The sequence below is a fragment of the Astyanax mexicanus genome, chromosome 10 (genome assembly GCF_023375975.1).
Source record: "Astyanax mexicanus isolate ESR-SI-001 chromosome 10, AstMex3_surface, whole genome shotgun sequence".
NCBI classification, from domain to species: Eukaryota; Metazoa; Chordata; class Actinopteri; order Characiformes; family Acestrorhamphidae; genus Astyanax; species Astyanax mexicanus.
In genome coordinates, this window is record NC_064417.1 from 18995997 (window position 1) to 19020378 (window position 24382).

The 24382-nt window shown below is 38.2% G+C and overlaps 1 protein-coding gene across 1 annotated transcript in view; it reads right to left on the reverse strand.

Annotated features, from left to right (window-relative positions):
* Positions 1-24382, reverse strand: part of fgfrl1a (fibroblast growth factor receptor like 1a) — a 73124-nt gene that overhangs the window by 19446 nt on the left and 29296 nt on the right. The window contains exon 3 of the mRNA XM_049484031.1: positions 22474-22746. Coding sequence (XP_049339988.1) covers positions 22474-22746 — 273 coding nt within the window. The remainder of the gene's footprint in view (positions 1-22473; positions 22747-24382) is intronic.

Sequence of the window (24382 nt, forward strand, 5' to 3'; positions counted from 1 at the left end):
CAGACCATCATATGCATAACATCTGCTATCTAGGGTTTAAACAGAACACAAAACAAGCCACTGTCTGTCTAACACCATTCTTTATATGTACTCTATTAATTATACATTAATATTGTATTTTTGAGAGTCAATACAGTATTGCAAAACATAATATAATGATACATCGATATACTGATATATTCTTACACAGGTCACTAACCCACTCTGGCTCACCCTTGAGTCTCCTTTTAAAACCACAAGAATAGCCAGCACTTAAATGCCTCTGTGCCCAGCAAAGGTGGTGTCACCCTTTACACCCTTTTAACGCCTTCGAACTCTGATGTCTGAAGACACACAGACTAACATATCTGGAAGGTTTGGAGCTGGACCCTGCCCGCCTGCTTTTACTGACCCCTCCCCTCCACCCGCCTGTCCCAGCTGCCTGCCTGTAACTCTAGCAAACATCAAGGACAGGACGGAGCTTTACCGAATTAACATATCTCACATATTGATCGCACAGTGCAGCTTTGAAACGGACACCTCCGCCCCCCCTGCACTTTGAACTTGCGTCTGGTCCACTTAAACTGTTTAGGAATAAAAAGGCTCCTTAAAATGTTGGAGAAAAATAAAGTATTCACATAATCGAACAGTAAAACATCAATGACTGCATTAACAGTTTTAGAACTAACATAGTAAAAATGACTGAGCAACACAGAATGATTAATCAACATGCAGAGAGGTATACCTCACCAAATTAACACATACACGGGCATGAAAAATTTGGAGATACCTGGTCAAACACCAATTACTGTGATTAGATTGTGACAACTTCTAATTTTAAAAAGTCATAAACTTTAAGATTACTTAATTTTAGCAAGATTTCAAATGAACTAAAAGAAGCCTGTAGCAGAAATGTGGCATTCTGTATGGTCAGTCCTGGTTAGTTAGTTAGTAGTTTGGAATTAAGTTTGTTTTATATAAAATTGGATATTTTTCTAAACAATACTCAACTATTTGAAACTAGGTGAACTTTTGTGGGCACATATACATTCAAACAGAGATATGTAAGTTAAGTTTAGTCTGCTGCTGTGTGTCCCCCTAGTTCTCCATGTTGTAGGCTGTAAGAGCAAGCATAATTTTCTGAGCTGCTCTTTAGCATTTTCTTTCATCATCTAATTTTCTAAACGTATTTAAAGTCTGTATTTCACTAAATGAAATCAAAAAGAAGATTAAATACAAATCTATTTTATTCACTTAACCGTAACATTCAGTAAAGTAAAAGAAATTTGGCATAGCAACTGATATAAACAGAAAAATAGAAATCAATGAAATATACTTACAGTGTATGCATAATAACCAAAGGTTTTTAGTCTTATTAATTCAAGATTTTGGTAAACATTACCTAAAAATCTTAAGGCAACCGGGTTTCTCAAATAATGTAAGTAAATTCAACCTATCCAGGCTTACAATGAGCTTTTAAACGTTTGCTGTAGCAGCTAATAATCTTTCAGTTCTTGTTTGGCCCATTCTCCCTTGCAAATGACTTCTAGGTCTGTGAGTTATTTTGCTGCACTGCTCTAGCCATAGATTTTCAATGCTCTTTCAAATTAAGGCCTTGGAAAGAAAAACATGAAAAGATTTTTTTTTTTTTTTTTAAATCTTTATCTTTTCCTTATAAACTTCATATATGTGCTGTTGGCACTGCACAGTAGAACAGTGCATCATTTGCCCAGAGTGCCTAAACTTCTTGAGGGTCACTTGCACTTGCAGAAAGAGGGGGGGGGGGGGGGGGGGGGGTTATATTAGACCTTACAATTTTTTTTAGTGATGTCAAAGTTACGGTTTTTACCTAATTAAATCATGTTATCAAGTTTGGCCCTGACTTCCTACTGTAATTTATTCCTTTTACAGTTTGGTGATGTAGTTGCGGGTTTATTTAGCAATGTAAACACAGCAACACTATTGTTAAGTAGTTTACTTTTTATATTTGCTGAAATACGGATTAAATCTCTCTCAATTAATTATGTTGTGATTAATCAGGTTTTCTAGATCAATTGGCACAACTAGGCACAATCTGACCTCTTGAATTTCAGTTATCTGTTATTTTTCAATATATTATAAACTACAGAAAGAGCTACCTATCTTCAGGGGGTGTTGATTGAGAAAACATTACATCATAGAGAGAGCAAGAGAGAAAGAGAGAGAGAGAGAGAGTGTGTGTGCTATTTCAGGATGGAGATTTTCTCCTTATGCTATCCAATGCTATCCGGTATTTTCTGATGGTATCAGCCCAGTTCTAATAGCCACGGATATATCTAATAAAACTTTCCAGATTAGAATCCAATACTTGGTTATGCAACACTTCAGAGTTTACAACATGTTTGCCAAGCACAAACCAGATATCTGCTGAATTATAAAGATGAACTGATGCTACTTAGACAAACATAACTATACTGAAATATTTAATAGTCATAATTTAGGGGGTCTTTACTAAATCTTCTAATTTCTGCTCATTGACACTGCTGGAGACCACAGGTTCTGAGCTTGGTGAGTCGTAGATTATGATTTATGGACTGCAGCAGGGACTACTTTTTAGTATTCTTCAAGGAGCATGATCTACTCCAAAAATTAATCAACAGTAAAACACAGAAAACTGAATTTGCGTTTCTGGGTCACAAAACGTGGGATGGTTCTGAATGTTGAGTGCACTGCTTTATCTCACGAGCTTTAAAAAATAGCTGAAACTGGTAGTGTCCAGTCTATTCCATCAACACATGCTTTCAGCACTGCTCTGGCGAGACATCTCCTCACCTCCGAGGATGATAGAAACAGTTGAGAGAAGAGTTGAGAGCTGGTGCCAATTCAAAGCAGCACACTTTCAGCCTGACAATCAACAGCACATGTCCAAAGTCATACTCACACTCCTGAATCACGCACCCCCCCACTGCTGCTGCTGGCACACGCATACTGTACGTTCTTCAGAAGTCACACTTACTTACATCCAACAGAATACGAAGTGGGAGGTTTTAAGACCACATCAAAGCTCACCTTGGAAAAAAGGGGAAATGTTGAACGCCCTGGCTCCGATCCACCGTAGCAGTAAATCTTAACTTACAAGTCTTGTTTCGTTAAAACACACTTCAGGAATTCTTTAAATAAACCATGTCATCATGTTAGTTATGGACTGACTGCAATCAGAAAGTGTGCGGAAAACTCTTTTCTCCTATCTTAATTCTAGCGATCATTCACATGCTTCATTTGGACTTCCTTTGCGATGTGTGAACAACCAGAGCCAGTTTTTTTTGTAGATTAGCCATATAATCAATTAAAGTAAATAACATTTTAAACATTAAATACAATATGTCACCGATCAAAAACAGCATCTTTATAGGAGAGACATAAACCCTTCTTAACTTTTAATGGAAGTCAATGTAAGAAGAGTTTATTTCAGGTGATTTAGCAGAATTTCTATTGGTGTAAGGGTCAGTTTGTTTGTTCAAGTTATATAGTAATCTAAAAATTGTCAAAAATGAAGACGATGTGCAAATCCACTTCTGACATTTTCTTTGATTTATGTACCAAAAAACACTCAAATTATTTTTCCAGGATTTACAAGTTCCCAACATGTTAATCTCTTAGAATTAAACAGATAGAGTTTTAATATTGTGCCTTTGAGATTGATAAATCTAAATAACCCCTGTTCTGAATGGGTGCCCTGTATTGGAACATTCCTTAGAATGTAACTATTCTAGGGGCAAAAATGTAAATAAATACCCTGTTCTTTTTCTTTTTCATTTTGATCAGTTACATTTTCCAGCAGTTATAACACATTACCAATTGCATCAATTAGCTTTAATCAATTAACAGCGCTATATACTTGCTTTACATGCTAACTAATGCAGGTGGATACACATAAATGTATTTTATTTATTTACAAATAAATAAATATTTATTATACAACACAATACACAATAATGTACAACCCTGCACAACGACCAAAGCTACTTACATTTGGATGATACACTAAAGGGGTGAGCAATATAGCCCTAAAATGGTATCACAATATTTCAGAGTATTCTTTGTAATATGAAAAATGCACTGAAAAATATTAGTAATTTCAAGAATATGCTACTGCAATAAATATATTTTAATTTAATATAAGCTTCAAAATTGTAGCAGAAATAATAAAAAAAACTGTAAACTTTTGACTATTTTGTAAACAACAATAACATACAAAGGCTCTGATGTTATATAAAATAATGTAAAAAAATAAATAAGTAACAAATAAATGAGAAACATAATGTTACTTATTTGTAATGTAGCAAAAAAAAAAAATACCAAAAAAAATAAAGAGCAATTATTTAGTGCATGTTCATAATTTGCGAACATAAACTTAAATTATACAAAAATACCAACATCACTATTATGACAAGGATTTTTAGAATCATAATATTACTGTCACAATATATTGTGTACAACATAATATGGCATACTCCTAGTCATAGTGTTGACATATGGTTTCCATTTGTTTTCCTTCTTTTAATAATTTTATATATTTTGTGAGGAAGAATTACAGTTAAGTAACTTCAGCGCAAAGCTTCTGTACTACACTAAATTAACAATAACTTATATGTGATGTGTAAAACACAATAAATCATAGCTTTTGATTTTATTTTACAAGAACATTTTTACATTTTTTAAGTTCTAGAACTTCTGGAACCACATTTCAACAGTAGAGAAAAAATGCTTCAGAAGTTTCAATCGATCAATAGCACTGCATAACTGAATTTTATTAAAGGAACTAAAAATATCTATTTTAACATCTGTAGCAGGATGAAATGCATCTCTTTTTGCATCTGGGCATGCAAAAAGCACCTGGGCTTGGTAAGCCAGTTTCTGCACTATGAAACTTTGGTGAGACAGGAAACACTTGTGAGAAGTGTGTAAAACTGTGTGAAGTCTAGTAAAATTACTCTATGACCTCAGTAGACATGCTTATCTTTCTGTCAGAATTTGTTTTTTTTTGCTTTCAGCTTGTCCAGAAATACTTGTCCTTTAGGGCAGACAAATTACAGCAGATTTTTTTTATTTTTATTTATTTATTTTTTACAAATTTGATTTTTCTGATTGTTGATTTGCATTATATGATCTTCCCAATAACTTTCCCAATTTTATCAGTACATGTCTTAATGGCAGTCTATAAAACAAGAACCTAAATTTTATGTTATGGCTATCCTCTTACTGCGGAGACCAGATCCATCTGGACAAGACAAATGGGCAGAAACTGTGTGTAAGTAGACAGTTAAGCATTACAAATTTAAAAAAAGGCTTCCGACCAGAAGGGGACAATTTTGCACAGAATGCAGTGTGACGGTAAAAGCACAGCAGGTTGTTTTATAATGTTTTCTAAGATCTGGAACTTCTGGAACTATTTTTTAACAGTAGAGAAAAAAATCTTCAGTAGTTTGTGGTCGGACTAAGAGTAAATAACAAATCGCACACACTTTCTTCCTTATTCTAATTCACGATCAAAAGCGCCGCATCACTGGAGACTTTTCTAAAGGAACAAACCCTGCAACAATCCGGCTACAGAACAAAAACTAAAAGCAGCGCTCTCCAGTAGCAGAGAGAGGCGCACTGAACACAATGCTGCAAGACTTCAAAGCGATCCTGCGCCGAGGCTGCACCCTCTCCTCAAACACATCTGAACTAATTGGCGCATCTTTTTTTTTCTGACCACACTCCACTTGTTTGCTTTCCTTCAGCCCACGCCACTCTGCAGCCCGGGCCCGGTAATCAGCGGTCAGCCGCACAAAGGACGCAGGAGCGAGATCGGGCAAGAAAAGCAGCTCTAATGAGAGAGGATTCCTCCAGTGTGGCGGTCAGTCACCCGCTGCAGGCCCAGAGAGAGAAAAAGCCATTATATGTCTTTAAAAGGGTGGAAACTCGGGTAGGTGTGGAGATGCAGGGCTCAAAGGAGAGAGGCGCCACCCTCTGAGCTGGCCCCTAGTACCTCCTCAGGGAACAATGGAGGAACAAGCCTAATCCCGGCCAGCACATAATGAGCTATAAGCTTTCTTTTCAGCACAAAAATGTTCTCCCTTCTTTGGCCACTAATCAGGGACAAATACCCCCATGCTTTTCAGCCTCTGAAGAAGAAAAAAAAAGAAAGAGAAAACCTCATTCCTTTGCAGGTCTGCCTCATCCCCTCATCCCCTCATCCTCTGTCCCAAGGCCGAAGTGCCCGAGGTCCATGAGAATGGTCAGGGCCTCGTTTAAATGCATGGAGGCTTTAAGTTCAAGAGGTTCTATTGAGGAGGTCTTGTCTCATGGAGATGCAAGAGGTTGTTGCAACCATGCTTCTGAAACAATGAAAGAAGAGGACGAACGGGAGGCTTCAAAGCTTAGTTTCATCTCTTTCATGTTACATCCAGCATATATCATCCATCAAACACCACTGTTAATCCAAAACACTCGCCCCGAAAAAAAAAGCTAATTTCTGCAAAAAGGTGGTGTGCCATATTGTACAATTTGCAATAATATTAGTAGTATTTTAAAACCATTTAAAAAATCTATATATAATGATAATAATTTAGGGTACATGATATTGGAACTATATCCATATAGGCCAAAAACATATATTTTTTTAGAATATCCTTTATTGTCATCAGATATATCAATATGACCAATATTTCAAATGGGTATTTGCTGATGTATTCCTACTACTACTACTATTACAATTAAACAAAACTGGCTGCTCTACTTTAAAATGTATTGATTTAAGCTAATTTAATTTTATTTATTTATTTTTTAAGTTATGAGTTATACCTGGGTGTCTAATCTCCCTGTAAGTTATAAATGTGTATTTACTGTGAAGCTTTAAGGCTTTCTATTGTTGTATAGCTGCTGTATAGCTGTGTTGACTAAATTAGGACTGTGTATTGTCAAGAACTTGATATGATACATATATCACAATACAGGGGTTACGATTTATATACAGCCATATATATCAATACCACAAGCAAGGCAGTATGCTACAGTTCTTAAAATTATTACATTTTTTTAATTGAAATTTTTATTTTTACATTTTAAATAATATATATTTTTTTATCAGAACAACTGGATCTAACAACAGGATTCAACACTGCTATCTAGTGTGTGGGGTTTAAGTACAAGCCTAAATGGACCATTTAAAATAAACTAAATCTTATAAATATCTATATACGATATAGATTTTTTTTTTTTTAGACCCTTCATAAAAATTCTGTTCTTTAGTATTGTGGTTGATAAATTTCAGTATTTTTTTATGTTATATTATGTATCTTGTTTCATTATTATTATTTGATACAAAATAATTTAAGTTGTTTACAAAAATAGAACAAACTTTACACATTTGTTTATTATATTAAAATGAAATAAAACTGTAATAGACAAGAAAACACATTTTTTAACCAGAAATTTAAATATGGCGGAAACACCTTGTAATATTGTTATATTAGTTTAGTAGGGCCACATCATCCAGTTCAATGGCTGAGCTAGTTGAAAATTGTGTTTACTACCACAAACAAACTCTAACTGAGCATGCTTAAGACTATGTCATGCTTGTTTCAGTGCCCAGAAAGAATGGGAAGCCTGGGAAAAACAACAAAGAGCCTTGAACCCATTCACATAACTTGTGAAAGAAGGAGAACATGATGTGCCCATCTGATGCAAAGCAGGAAACTGTATGAAGTAAATCCGCTGGAGTAAAATAACATCTAATCAAGTCAGGAAAAACAGAAAACAGATGGTTGAAGCAACACTGTAGAAAGTTTATCTTTAAACAACATTTTAAAATAATTTTTATAGGGAGAGCTTCATCTCTGATACTGGCAATATGGGCGTGGCATGGAAGTTTCTGCACTGTGTAACTTTGGTGAAACAGACAAGAAAATACTTGCGAGAAGTGTATATAACAGTGTGGCAGTCTAGCAAAATGACTCTATAGACTCAGTCTACATTAAGTTAATTTTACATTGGTTCTGTTTCTCCCAGCTTGTCCAAAAATGCTTGTCCTTTAGTAAAAGTGAAGGTTAATTACACTTACACAAGGGGGACCACAGTAGCAAAAACTCCCAGGATAATGGGTAAAAAAAAAAAGCCAAATAGTTTTAAGAAAGCAAATAAGCAGATAACATTTTACAAACTAAATTTATCTATTTACTGTAGATATTTAATTATTTGTTTTTCTCCAATAAATTTTCCAATTTTATAAGTACAAAACAAGAACCTAAATTCCATGTTATGGCTACCCTCTATCCTCTCGGCTATGCCGAGGCCGAATCCATGTGGACAAGACAAATGGGCAGACACTCACTGTGTAAAGAGACAGTTAAGCATGACAAACTTATAAAGTCTTCCGAGCAGCAGGGAAGACTTTCTGCAGGCAGCAGGGTGATGGTAAAAGCGAAGCAGGTCTCATTGTTTGAAGATGCATTAACAAAGCACTTACAGCCTTTCTAACGCCGTCTTGTCAGACGTGCCTGCTGGATTGTTTTTCCATGTTTCTCCAAAGAGAAAAAATAGTTAGCGTATTCTTGTCTAAACCACACAGCACAGAATGAGTGATGTGAAGATGAAGACCTTTGTAATTTGTTCTGTATGTCATGCTTCTTTGCAGAGTTTACTCATCATTGAATCCCTTCACTTTAACTCAAAGCAAACTGGTTTCTGTTCATTTTCAAACCATCTCTTCACCTTTCCTCTCCTCCTCCGTACATGAATCATATCTGACACACCCAGCCGAGACGCGTTTCACAAATTCCCGGCCTGAGGGATCGGAATGTGCCTCCTTTCTCCTTGCCCGGCTAGCTGCTGTCTTCCTCAGACTGTGAAGCGATGCAGAACTGCGATATGGGTTCTGCTAAGGCCTTGCAAGCCCCCACCACCTTTCCCCATCTACTCCCACTCCTCCTCACCAGAGCCTCCATAAACAGGCGGGCGTGAAATGTAATCCCCGTCCTTATGCCTTCACCCAGGCCTGGTCGCTTCGGCGCTTTGTTTGCGTTTTTTTTCCTCCCCCTTTTTCCGGATCTCTGAGTGGCTCCCTCTGCCAGAGCCTTTGAAACCCAAGCTTACCCCCACCTGTAAGAGGGACTAGCGCCATGTTTACATTATTGTGTGTTTAAAATGGCATCTTCTTTTCCGCAGGCCCGTTTTCCGGAGGAGGCCAGTCACTAACAATGCGAGCAAGGGAGTATCTGTTTGGCTTGTGGTGGTGCTGATTCTTTGATGGGGAGGGAAAGAAAAAAAGTAAAAAGACTCTGGTTCATACCCAAGTTTCCCAAGTTTATCCAGACTCACGAATGACAAATGAAATGTTGATTCAGCGATGATGAATATAGGGATCAGACTACCCGAGTGTGCTTGGAATGAAGCACAAATAAGTGTTAATCTCTTCCCCTGGTGTTTGTGCGCGGCGTGTTTTGGAGGTTTGAAAGGTTATGCGTGTTTATTTATGATAAGATCCGGATAGTGAGCCAGCGTTAAAAACAAAAAGAGAGAGAGAGAGTCAGTGCTGCACTGTAAAAACTCCAACTCGTAACTTAATAGCCATCTTTATTGTCAGATTACACACTTAGAAATTTTGAAGGTCAATCAGATTCTTCCTTCTTTCTGTTTTCATAAGCCTCCCTTCCTCACTCCCTCCCCCTGCCCCGCAGCTACAGCCTCTACCTCGGCCTCAGCCGAGCAAATCTGTTCTTCACAGCAAAGCTCGGAACATCCGTATGTCCTTTTCTTTCCCATCTCGGAAGAACAGAGCTGGTAAAAAGAAAAGCAGCAAACAACAAAGCAGTAGAAGTAAAAGGGTTTTCTTCATTCTGTCCCTTTCCTGGTTCCTATTCTGAGAGCCTGATCCATCTTGGCCTTGCTTCACCAAGCGTGTCACTCAGCCTCAGACGGGCCGTGATGCCTGGCGGGCCACTGGACACATGACCATTGAAGCCGAGCGAAGTACAAGTGAAGACAAATCTACCGAGGAGGCCGCCACAATAGGCTGGTTAGCACATGAAAAGGAGGCAAAAGTGGGGCTTTGCATTCGCCTTTACGCCCATTTCCTCTGTTCTTCCCAATTCCCTCGCTATCAACCTCCTGTATAGCTATTCAGCCCTTATACCAACAGCATTAGTCTTCCCTTTATGATGGAAAGACAAGCAAAGACAGTTTTTTGCTTCTACGCAACAGATTGAAGAGTGTAGCTTTTAAAGAAGAGCAGGTCAAGCAAATGGTCACCCAAATTTTCCAGCAATTAAGACAAGCTGTGCATAACTCCAGCCTGCAATCTCACCGCACACTGTCCCAGAAATGTAATCCCTCTGATCCCATCGGTCCCGCTGTTCCATATCCATGAACTGTCCCTCTGGGCTTCCCTCGGGGACCAGACCCCCAGATTTCTCAATTAAACGGCAGAAACCCGAGTTCCTGCCGAAGTCTTTGAATCTCACTTAATATCTAATAGGAAATTTCAGAGGGAGCCTGCGAAGGTCACGAGATTAGGCCTGCCATGCGATCTGTTTTCCTAGGTCCTGCCTCAAGACAGCTGTGGAATCTGACACTTGTGTCATGGAGTGCGTGAAGAGCAGAGATTAGGCCAAGCGCAGGCCTACTTTCTCATTCTCATCACGTTCATCTACCCAGCGGTGCAGAAGGATGACTTTCTTTTAAGTTCTCTGTTCGGCCGATTCCACCGACGGACGCTGAGAAACACAATCCTTCTGCGTGGATGAACCCTGTCGAGTGGTCAGGGCAGAACTGGCAGCCATTAAAAGCTGTGCACTCACTGTATGCTGTGCACTCACTGTACGCTGTGCACTCACTGTACGCTGTGCACTCACTGTACGCTGTGCAATCACTGTACACTGTGCAATCACTGTACTCCTATGTTAACATATCAAGCCATCAAGTCTTGACCAGTAATTGAACCAATTATTAATGAGCACAAATGTTTCATTTATTTAAAATATTTAAACATTTAACATTTCAATTCCAATATCTGAAATATTCCAACTAATTACAAGCTAAAACAAAGTTGATGCTCCTTAAAGAGGCAAATTACTGTGTAAACTACAAATTACTGTGTAATAATAATAATAATAATAATAATAATAATAATAATAATAATAATAATAATAATAACAACAATGTTCATTGTTTTTTGATATCTAGAGAAAAAAAAAAGTTGTTCCGGCTTAAAAAAAATGTGTATATTTTTTACAAAGTTGGTGAACTAAAGTGTCTTTTTTTAGTGAAAAAAGCTTAAAAAAATAAAATACAGTAATTTTCAGTTGATTTTGCAAGAAGTATTACTCTAAAAAGACAAAATCAGTTTGTGGTAGATATGTCATTGCAAAAAAAAAAAAAAAAAACATTATGTACACTGTTATGCGCATTGAGATAACGAAAAAAAAAAAAAAAAAAAAAAAACAGGACAAATGGGCCAGATGGGCACTCATGTACTCTACATAGCACCTAATTTTTTCCCATTTTTTGTCAGAAATGTATGTTTTTTCCCCCATTATGACATTTCTTACTGTAGAGCACTTTCGTAACCTTTGGTTGGGTCTTTATTACTTTTTTTGGACTTCCAGCTAATCCCAGGCATTTTGTTTTACAAACATTTGGTCTGCAGTGTGTGTCACGTCTCAGATGTTTGACAAACACAACTAAATTTGGGCTTCCAGCCGTCCAGCGTATTCAGCTGTAAAGACCACTTACAGAGAGGTCAGCTCTACACGAATAAACAGGGACAAACACACACATTCAGATGCTGCACTATACCTGTGTTTGACTGCTGAAAGACTCCTTATTATCTCTGGATCCTTCTGACCTGGGCTGTCTGTTGTTTTATTAACATTGTGCAAACAAGGACCACCGAATGTTCATGTTTGTTCTTCTTTATCTGGCCATTGTTCTTTGTTTTTTATAGCGCTTGGAGTAAACATATATTATTTGAGTTATTTGAGTTACACACTAGTTACAGCTACAAGAATGTACAAGAAAGAAGGAGCAAACAGATCTGACCAACACAGCATGTTGACATTACTGTTGATTATCTCAGCTTGGCTCTGTTAATGGTGTAGTCTTCAACTCAACTAGGAAAGCAGAGCTGAATGCAGCACATAAAGAAGGACAGGAACTACTGATAAAGCCCTCATTCACAGAGCTGACAAGATCAGAATTCAGAGCATCTTTATCTAGGACCTCTTATCACTCTTAAAGACTGTAGGCCTTAAAAGAATCCTGTGAAGATACACAGGAACCTGGTTTGAACCTAAACATACAAACAAAAGAGGACCCAATATAGGGCTGGGCAATATTTACAAAATAATAAAAATAAATAAAACCTCACATTTTATGAGTTAAATATATGAGAGATTATTAAAATGATTTAGATTTTATGGTCTTATATAACAGCTGATAAATTGGGTTTACATTTGTTTAAATTGTTGAATAAAGGAACTTTGTAGTTTTAAAACCTTAAATTAAAGGTTTCTAAAGTACTTTTAGAAACCTTCAATTTAAGGTGCTTCAAGGAACATCTTTTTCTAAAAAAAAACATTTCATGGAGGCTATTCAAAGCACCTTAAGAGGTTCCGAAATCAAAGCACACCTAAAACAGTAACAAAATGCAATCAAATACGCAACCTAATGCATCTTTTACATTTATTTTCAAGGGAATTAAAACCATGCGAGAACAATAAAGCTTGTATGAAAGCAATATACAATTAAACGTAAACATATGCATATGTAAACGTATACAATCTTAATGATCCCATTTTGGAAATCACATTCAAACAGTAATTTGATTAATCAAATTAAGTCAATTAACCTCCCAGAAGTAACAGAATGTAAAGGACAGATACAGTTGTTCTAGAATAATAGCTTAAAAACTCCAGCAACTGATGCTTACTGCCAGCCTGACCACCTCAGGGCCTCAAAATCCAAAGGGAAACCCTGCATACAGATCTCTAGATATTTCAAGCTCCAGTTTTCCTGGTTCAAGATCACTACCAGATGTTGGCCGAGCAACCGAGCAAGCTCCACAAATCACTATAAATCACCAGGCACTTCCCTGTAGCTTCCTACATGTCTCAATTCCGCGATCACTTCAAGTCACATCTACGCCGCCTTCGCGAGTCAACAGTAAATCTTATCTTGTTTGCGTTGTTTTCTTTTGTTTCGTTTTTTTTCTTTTTCTTGCAGTAGTCAGTTTATACTGGCAAGGGCCAACAAACGCAGCCTGGAAAAATTACTGTGGCTCAGAATACAATCTACTTTTTTCTCCGTTTTTTTTTTTTTTTTTTCGGGCACACATCGTATAATGACCCACCCGCTTCCGCTGGCCCCTCTCAAGACTACCTTTCCTCTCATTAGTTTCGCCAGTGACGCAGAGTTTCCTCGACCGGTGTAATAGTGCAAACCTTAACCCCAGTCCACCAGTTAGCCTGAATATGCAGCCTGTAAAAATACACGATTGCCGGATACAGGCATCAGTAAACAAATAAGGATACTTTGGCAGTGCGTGGAAAAATAAATCTGTCATCGGATGCGGGGATGGCGTTGAAAGAGTGTGTGTAGGGAGCTGGGGAGGAAAAAGAAACAGAGCAGTCTTGGAAGACAGCGAGCAGGGGTATAGTTTAGGACCTATAAGGGGAACGAGTGGTTCCCAGAGCCAGGCCTGCCACTGATGGATGGATGCTAATGTCTTTCCCATCTGGAGCGAGGAAGGGCAAATCTACTAATGAGTCCTATCAACACAAGTCTCCAGTCCTCCCCGGGGCAACTGATCACATAGCCACAGAACCCAGGCTGGACTACACAGCCAGTTCCAGTATTGAAATACTGCTTTTGTGTATAGTGTATCGGGTATATTGAAGGGGGAAGGGGGTCGTGCTGGGGTTAATCTAAGTGATGAGTGGCCTTCAAAACTTCTTAATATTCAGAAGCTAGGGATTATGTCTAGATAAGAATCTAGAATAGTGACCTGCCAACATTTAAAAACCCAGATTCAGCTCTATAATAAGATGATTATGACAACTTCTACTTTAAGTCCACGGAACTTGACATAAAGCCAGAGGCAACACTCACTTGACTGCTCTTTATTTAAAGTAGGGTTTCTTACTTCCTACTTAACTAAATATGATATGAAAGAAAAGCTTTTCAATCTAAATGGATGGTTATTAAAAAAGAACTACCACAGGAGCAGTTGATTAGCAAACTCTTATACAAAACCTTCTACCAAAAATCTGGACCATGGGTTATGGGTTTTACATTACATTACATTGTGTAAATTTGGTCCAGTTAGTTTTGCTTTTACATTGCAGATTAGCGAGTGGTCTGTAGCACTTTATTACACTGGTAGTCATAACCTATGTGGGCTGCGTCTCCATATATTTCAGATGAAACATTTTGTAGAATACTGTCTATACATCAAGTTGCTTGATTGTAACCTGCCTCAATTTCCTGCAATCGATCTAAAAGTCATCAAGGAAAGTGCTTTCACACTGCAGGAAAACCTGACTATTATTTAGTAGATCTGGACTGTGGAAAGGACAGTCCAGCAAACGCTAAACACATATGTATGATGTGTTCTTGCCACTGTGTCACATGGTAGCCTCAAGTGGAAGCATCCAGCTAAACTTGTGGCACATAGGATGAACAAGTGTTGAGTGCCCTTCAGAATGTTAAAAAGCTGGGTATTATGCATAAATAAGGATCTAGGTAAGTTATTGGCCTCCCAATATTTAAAAATATGCAAAACCTCTGATAACATATAGGCAGGTACAGAGCGAGTGGTCCCAGATTCAGTTCTATAAAAGAGTGATTATGATAACTTCAGGTACAAAAAACTTGTGAACGCATCATCTTCTCTCCTTTCTTCTTCTCTCCTGCTGGTATTTCCAATAAGGGGTTGAGGGAGAGGTGAGGCGGCAAAGCAAACTGACTAGCTGAACAGCAAGAAATGAAAATATCTTGGGAAAGTGGACAAAACGCAGGATGGCTTCAGTTTTCTTCCTTTTTTCCTCGTTTTTCACGAAGGAGTGTCACTGCACATTGCTGGCTTTGACGGCTTTTGTGCGATCAAATATAATAAAGTGGAAAAGGAAAACTGTGAAAATATTTATCCAAAAGAAAGTGTGGTTTTTGCGAGGGAGGAGCTGGCACAGCGGCGGAGGAGGGAAAAGGAGGGGGAGGGGGGGCGTAATAAGAAAAAGGTGTCGATGTTCTTAGACGAGCGAGAACTTGCAAATATTAAACAAGGCCAGAGTGGGCTTCAGGTGGGTTCTGAACTGATTCTTGAGACCACACACAGACTGGAGGAAGGCACGGATCAATTTCCACTGCAGTGTTCATGGTTCATCACTCAGAACTGGTTCAATAGAAGAAAATATGGTAGCAATTCACTTTTGATTAGCTGACATGTAACAGTATGCGCAGCCTTCAGAAATGCCATAGTGAATGTGTCATACTGTAACTATATTACCGAGACATTAGCAGAGGGGAGTTTTTTTATTGCACATGTTGGCAATGAAGGGTCTGTAGTTCTTGAAACTATTCCATCCTGTTGTAACTGACCTTCTCCTTTAAATTTGTGGAGGCAAAACCTATGATTTGGGGTTGACCAATGATTTGGCCATTTGTTCAGTCAACATTCCTCGACTGATATTTATGTATTTATTAAGCAAATTCAGTCCTTTGGTGTATAAATAGTAATTATATGAATTTGCATCAGAATGAAACATGCTATGTGGCCTCATGAGAAGAAAGCATAGTTTTGATTGGTTCATAACCGGCACTGCAACATACCATACCCATGTTTTTAGCACTGTAACAAGAACAGTAATTACAGTGTTTCCAGGCTATGTATACATGTCTGTGGTGAGGATCTTGAAAATGAGGCTGAACACTGGTTAGCATGCTCAAATGATCAGAGTTGGAGCAAGGCCGAATAGTTAGTGACAGATAAATCAGATATTCAATTTCTGAAATTGTGTGGGCATTGTTGCATTTATAATGTGTGTACCAGAAATACATTATAGAAAGCATTACTGCACACGGTGGACAATGCAGTGGGTGGTGGTAATAATGTTGACCACTAGCACCTGGCTGGAACTGTCCAAGCATCAGAAATCATATCCGTGTTCAAAGCCGGAGCCCACTGGCATATTCTGGAGATGAGATGAGTGTTCTTTAGCTTACATGGAATGTGGCAAAAGTTATGGGACATGAAACTAGATTTGTGTCCCATGACAATAAGCATATTTACGTATTTACCCGTTTTATGGTAAAAGTAAATAGAACTCAACAATAATAATGCAAATACTGAGCGTCATATTTCACATTTTGTGCTTTGGTGCAACCTACTTTATATATATATATATATATATATATATATATATATATATATATATATATATATATATTTATTATTATTTTTTTTTTTTCATGAATTAAAGCCTCTTTCTTAAGTTGTTTAATTTGTTGTTCATTTAATTTCATATTTTTCATCCATTTTTTAAGAGCTATTGAGAGGTTTATTTTTTGGCTGTAAAAGTTTATTTCCGGATGGGCAGCATCAGTATCAACCCACAAAAACTGCTGACTTTTTGTCTCCAAGTCATAATTTGCTTCACGTCTACAGAACAATCCTAGTAAGCCATTCTAAAATGCTTTTACAACAACATTTTACAACAGCTAGACACACACACACACATCTCCACAGTCCACTACGTCTCAGCTGGACAGGCTTCAGTTACACCCAAAGGGTACGAGCCAACAAAGAGATTAGGGAACAAGACAGAGTTCAAGGACCCTGACTAACCAGCATGGCAAAGACAGTGGCAGCTCATCAAAGCCTCGCTGGCACAACTCGGGCGCCCCGGCACAGCAGCGCAGCTGCTCGGGCTGAGGTCATCATGGCAGCTGCCCCCCAAAAACCCCAGATCCATCAGCGGAGTTGAAGGGGCCGACTGAAAGAACGAACCGGCGCAGGCCTCTCTACATTCTTACTGTCTTGAGAGGTTCAGGTGGGAGTGTCCTGCAGGGCTTTAGTCCAGCAAGGTTCTGAGATTTCCCTGATTAAACACATCTGAATAAAAAATAAACTAAATAAAATGAAGAAAAGCTTCTCCGTATAAATGCTACAGTTGGTAAGACATCAGATAAACGTGATTAGTTATTTAATCCAGGATCACATCAAACAACCAACATGTTTAATGTCTTATGTCTGCTTCCTTAGTTTACAACAGGAGAAGCTATGCTAACATAAAACTTACTTTATCTAAAGATGTAGTTTGTTTACAGCTGAAAGATACAAGCTGTACAGGGCTAGGATAGTAAGTTATTATCAGCATTTGTTTGTTTACCAAAAGACTGTTTGCCTTTTTGCCTCTGCTCATTTCAATAAGTTCTGACGCTTTAGTTTAGTTTAGTTGTGGTGGGGCTGTTTTGTGATTTATGGACTAAATGCAAGTCATAATTTGTCTTAAATAAGCTCCATTTGTCTGCACAAAACAAATACAGATATTCACTATATTTCAAAAAGTATTCACTCACCCATCCAAATAACTGAACTCGAGTTCCAATCACTTTCATGGCCACAGATGTATAAAACCAAGCATCTAGACATGCAGACTTCTTCTACAAACATTAGTAGGAAAAAAAGGTTGCTCTCAGGAAATTAGTGTAATTCCAGCAAATTACCATGATTAGAAAAAGGACCTGCGCAAAATCTCAAGTTGCACAATTACTACTAAACTCACTACTTCATTTTCCACATCCAACTGTCAGTGACATTATAACAGTGGAAGCGACTGGGAACAACAGCAACTCACTCTATCAGTGTAAAATAAAAAAGAGCAGGGTCAGCAAATGCGCAAAGGAGCATAGTGACAAACTAATTCACTAAAGACCACCAAACTTTATGTGGCCTTCATATCAGCTCAACAACTGTGTGTAGAGAGCTTCATGGAATGGGTTTCCAAGGCCGAGCAGCCCTATCCAAGCTTTAAATCACCAAATGCAAGGCAGGTGAGCGGAAACGTTCGGCAGTATATAGTGTTTATAGGTATTTTAAATGGGTTAAGAGACAATTATGGGTATTTTAGGAAATAAAGGAATCCCATTTATATTTTCTTACACTTACAATTTAGACTGATTTATTGATGCACAAACACATAGAAGTACTAATAAATTGTACAATACTTGTATTGTGTTAATATGTGATGCAGCAATGTTTGATTCTGAACTAGACAATTTCAACATCCAAGTTCAAATGTAATGCAACATTAGTCCAGTGTTTCCTAGCAGCATTAGTCTAGGGCAGGGGTGTCCAAACTATGGCCCGCGGGCCATTTGCAGCCCGTTTCTTTTGCGGCCCTTTTTTGAGCGGCCCGCGAGGTATTTTAGAAATAGAATGAAAGTTGGCCCGCTGTTAAGCAGGTTTTTATAATGTGAGATTCAAAGTTTGAACGCTAGGTGTCAGAAACGGACCAAAGAGTCGGAGAGGGTGCGCATTTCTAGCGCAGAAAAACAGGGCAAAAGAGTCTAAAAGCAGAGAGGGTGTGCATTTCTAGCGCAGAAAAACGGACCAAAGAGTCTAAAAGCGGAGAGGGTGCGCATTTCTAGCGCAGAAAAACAGGCCAAAAGAGTCTAAAAGCAGAGAAGGTGTGCATTTCTGGCGCAGAAAAACGGGCCAAAGAGTCTAAAAGCGGAGAGGGTGCGCATTTCTAGCTCAGAAAAACGGGCCAAAGAGTCTAAAAGTTGCCGTAATTAAAGAGTTTTATATTAAGAGACATCATGAAATTAAACATCAATTTGAAAAATCTTAGTTTACACAACACTGTCAAAGATAAAGATAGTTAGTCAAGTAAAACGGTGTGTAAATGAAATAATCAGGCAAAATGTATTATTTAAAGTGGTATATTTCATTATTTGTTTTATTACAGAGTCTTTGGCCCGTGACTTCAAATATATTTCTCCTTCTGGCCGCCAACAAAAAAAGTTTGGACACCCCTGGTCTAGGGTCTTCTTTTTCATATAGTTATAGAAGCACACTTTATCTGTAAGAGAATAAACCAAAGAACCAAAAAAAAGTCCTTAGCTGAAGGGCTGCATCTGGAGTAAGTGATATAGATCATGTTCATGTGATTTGTCAGAGAAATATTCTGTTAAAAGCATTGCATTTGAATTAACTCACTGCCTGACAACTGCCTGACTCTGCTTCTACAGTAAGAGCAAAGGAATGGGCTTACTGTAGCGAGCAGTGGGGGAATAACAAAGCTTTTAAATCTAACTCTGAGTTAGAAAGCTTCTCTGAGGAGGCTACACTATACATATTTTCACAGAGTATAGTTTTAAACGGTCAGCACTCTGCTCGGCGCAAAGGGACAGGCATGCGGGGGCCAGGCCTGCTAATGACCTACTGTACGGCGCAACACAAACAGCCTATTCACTACTGAGGATGTGCTCAATCCCCTTAATTCAGCCCCTTTGTCTTGCATTACACGGGGCTCATTTGAGAAGAAAATAAAAGGATAATTAACTCAATCCGGCTAATATAAAACTGACCCTGAAAGAGGCACACAGTGCGGGGCCTCCATTTAGACTTGGCATCGATTTCAATGGACATTTTTTTTTTCTGTCTGTCCCTGTTTAACCACTTCTTTTCATTTTCACTCTGAAATAGTAGCGTCATTATAGAGTTCTGTTGACATTATACAGAATGATTACACTTTTGCCCAGTATTAACTGTAGCCCTTGTTTATTTTCTTTAATTTGTTGGCTGTAAAAGAAGTCTGTGATTGGCTTGAGCTACAATGTTCACAACGAAAGCGAAGGACTTTGAGACTTTTTCAGACTTTTTTTAATGCAAAGGCCTCTGATCAGGGATCAGGGTTCATGTCCTCGAGAGTTTCAGAGAGGGGGGCTCATGGGATCACAAGACCTACTCAGCACCCCTCCCCCAGCGTGAGCGGACAGCTCTCCACAGGGAACCTAGCCAAATTAGGCCCTGATTAATTGGGCGGTCAGCCAGCCTGCTCATGCGGCACTCTTCGTTTCTGTCCAAAGTAGAGAGAAAGATCATCCAGTGGATGTCACACCTGAGCAAAGAAACCATCAAACCACCTGTAATGATTAAAGAGAGGAGGCTGAAGGTTTTTAAGTTATGGACACGCTCATTTCAAAAGATTAAGATTCAGATCTGGTTGTGCAAAACAGTGGTTTGTGATGAAAAACCGAGTTTTCTAAATAAGCAAAACAAAAAAAAGTGAAGGAATCTCTTTCAGTATCTATGTTATTTTTATTGAGCATTAAGTATTTTATTGAGATTTTGAGTGATAGACTAACACAAAGTAGCACATAATTTTGGAGTGTAACGAAAATGATAAATGGTTTTGAGAATATTCATCAAGTAAAAATCTAAAAAGTGTGATGGCAAAAGTATTCAGCTCCCCTATATCAATAATACTAAGTAGAAACAGCTTTTACTGCAGCTACAGCTGCAATAGTCTTTTGAGGTATATATACCTCATATATATATATATATATATATATATACACCTTATATATAGCTTTGTGCATTTAGAGACTAAGATTTTTGCCCATTCTTCTTTATAAAACAGCTCAAGCTCAGCCATTTTGGTTGGAGAGCGTCTATGAACATCAATTTTCCAGTCTTGCCACAGAAGCTCAATGCCCATTCTAACACATGAATTTTTTTATCTGAACCATTCCACTGTAGCTCTTGCTCTAAGTTTAGAGTCATTGTCTTGCTAAAAAGTAAATCTTTATATCTCGTCCTGTCTTGGTAGGTTTGCAGTTAGTAGATTGAACGGTGCTCAAAGCTTGGGATATGTTTTTATAACTTAACCCTAGGGGTGTGACGATCTCGCGAATCTCGCGAGATTAAAACGTGATGATATTTCTCGTCAGGCTTAAAACTGTCTCGCAGAAAAAAAAAAACAGTTAAGTGTGGACTTTTTAAGAGGGATCTGGCAACCCAGTAGCGATAGCGATAGAGTATGGTGGCTGAGCACTAAGAGCAGCTCTCAGCAGAAGAGGACAATTCGAGCATTTGCATAGAAGATGCTTCTGCTACTTTTAATTTGTGTGTCTGGCTGCATTTTGTTTCCAGTGGAAACAATAAACGGTACCAGAGTGACCAACAAGACACAAACCATATGTAAATACTGTAAGTAAATCGTACATTTGACTGTTTCATAGGCAGTTGTACTAATCCCTTAGCTCTGTACTGTATTTAAAAAAATGTTCTGTCTCTGTTTGCACTTCAAGCATAGTCTTAATATGACTGGTTATGGTTATGAATAGTTAAATTACAAGAGATTTAGGAGAAAAACAAACAAACCATAGTCTTAATATGACTGGTTGTGGTTTGCACTTATTGTTTGCACTATAAAAAGTTTTCTTTTTATTTCTTATAGAATCAATGTGTGAAAGAAACCAGTCTGTTAAGTTTTCGTTAAATAATTTATCAAATAAAACTCAAATTTTTCATTTTTGACGTTTTCTTTAAAATTTCATTTTTAAATCTCGCTTTGTCTCGTTCTCGTGAACCCAGTATCGTGTCTCGTCTCGTCACACCCTTACTTAACCCTGCTTTAAACTTCTCCACACCTTTATCTCTGACCTGTCTGGTGAGTTCCTTGGTCTTCATGATGCTGTTTGTTCACTAGTGTTCTCTAACAAACCACTGAGTGTATTTATACTGAGACTGAATTACACACAGATGGACTCTAATAACTAATTAAGTGACTTCTGAGGACAATAGAGTACACTGGATTATACTTATGGGTTTAAAAGTAAAGGGGACTAAATGCTTTTGCACTTTCAGAAATTTATTTGATTCTAAATTTTAAAAACATGTCTCAGTTTCATTACACTTGAGAAATATATGGTATTTTGTGTTTGTCCATCACTTCAAATCTCAATAGAACACATTTAAGTTTTCTTAAGGTTGTGAGGTGACAAATTATGAAAAGGTTTTAGGGGTATGCATACAATGACATGCCAAAAGTCATGGAATAGCAGTATGTAAAATAATCATGAATTATTACCTCAGGGAGTTTATAAGATGTGAGTTGTAATATTGTGATGAAGGTTGAAGAGTGTACAGTGCACTCAAGGCAAAGCGATGCAGCGTGATTTATCACAATGAGTTCGAGCGAGGCCTGATAGTGGGTGTCACATAAATGGGACATTCTATTTCATGTGCAGACATTTAACATTCCTCGACCCACACTGGACACAGAGCACAGTAGGTAGTAATTATCATGACCGGCATCATCTGGCTAGAATTGTCCATGAAAAAAAAAGGCAAGCAACTCTAGCTGTAATCGCATCCACATTCAGTGCAGGAGGCCCCCACATCCCACAGTGTATACTGACCACTCAAGCATTGCCACAGAGAGATGTATGAGAGAAGAGAGGACTTACCTATTACAATAAGGGTGTAGTTGATATTGACGCTGCCAAAGCCATTTGTAGCTTTGCAGATAAACGTGCCGGCGTCCTCAGCCTCCACCTCCTTGATACGCAGAGCATTCTGGAGGACCCTGAAGCGCATCCAGCCGCTGTGGATGTTGCGCCCGTCTTTTGTCCACATGATGAGAGGGGGCGGGTCGCCTTCGACTGGACACTGGAGCTTCATGGTGCGTCCGATTCTAACCGCCTGCCGATGGGCAACCTTCTCTGAAACACGTGGAGGACCTGTAGATATATATATAGACATTACAGACATTGTTATATCACACTTTAACCAATTGTTATTTTGACACTTATTCATCTTAAGGCTGCTCAGTTTCTTATGACGATTGTGTTGATAACATTAATTACATCATCATCTTCTTTTACAATATATGGACATGATCTCAATCATTTATGCTGACCTCGATACTGCCCTTTATGTTTTGCTTAGCAAAAGTGCCTATTAAAAATAATGAGCCAGTATGTCAACTATGGGTTAAAAACTGTTTAACGGTCTTGTTTAATTGCTAAATTTTATGTAGAATTAAACATACAGTTCCAGTCAAAAGTTGAAACACACCTTCTAATTCAATGTTTTTCTTTATTTCATTTATTACTACATTTTAGATGAATATTAAAGACAAACAATTTGGGGACACATATGAAATTACATAGTAAACAATTAATGCTTCTCCTCCACAATCCCCTTATCTAAAGCCAACTAAGATGGGTGGTTTGGGATGAGCTGGAGTTTCACGGTGTGATGGAAAAGCAGCAACTATTGTTTAGCATCTCTAGGAACTCCTTCAAGATACTAAGAAAACTATTCCAGGTGACTCTCCCTCATGAAGACACAGTGATTAAAACACCAGCCAAATGTGGTACTTAAAATAATAAAAAATATAAAACATATGGTGATTTGCTTAACACTATTTGTTGGCAAAATAATTCCAATTGTGTTTTTGTATAGCTTTTCTGTCTTAGTAAATAAGACAGAATATTAAATATGTAATGAAAAAAAAAACACAATGAATGAGATGATGTGTGTCCAAACTTTTGGCTGGCACTGTATATACATTTTTAATTATATTCCAATTCCAATATCTGGACATTCTTAGTAATTAAAGATTCACCACTTTAAAATTGTGTGTGTAATTGCATTATTGTGCCATTATATAAACATCAGATTAGTGTCAAACAATAAAAATATTGTCTTAAAATGACAATAATATTGTTCATCACAAGATGTTCATGAACAATATATCATCCAAACAAAAAGAATATGCCTAGTAATGTAGTAATGAAAGTGAGAGCTTAAAGCCTGGACCCCAGACCTACAGAATGTTCAGGATTCGAGATGTTAAACAGCTATGTTTAAAACATTCACCCACACTGACTGCTAAATGGCATCAGCTGATTTGTTTCTGTACAGAAAACAGCTCTGCCTCTGAAACCTTACGCCTTTTCATGTTCCTATTGTCAGATATCATCAACATCCGAACATCGGGGATGTGGTTTAATGTAAAGGTTCAAGCCCACAGTTTCGAAATCTCAGCTTGTTTTCTTATTTGAATAAGTGAAATTCAGTCCTATGAATACACCAATCTGAGGCACCAGCTCTTCTACTTTTTGGAGCTAGTGCTAGCTTCATGCAGTCTTGGCTCGGCTCAGCGGAGAGAGGCTTCCCCCAGCCCACGCATAGCCTTGCTCACTCCCTGTTAAGAGACTGGAGGCAGGAAATTGATAGTGTCACTGTTTATGTCTGCAGGGAAATTGTAACCACAGTCCCTTGTCAGCCAGCCATGTCTGCCTGGCTTGCTGCGCTACTGCATCGGTGCTGGCGGCAGTGTTTCTGCACTCGCCGGGCTGGTGGCTCCAC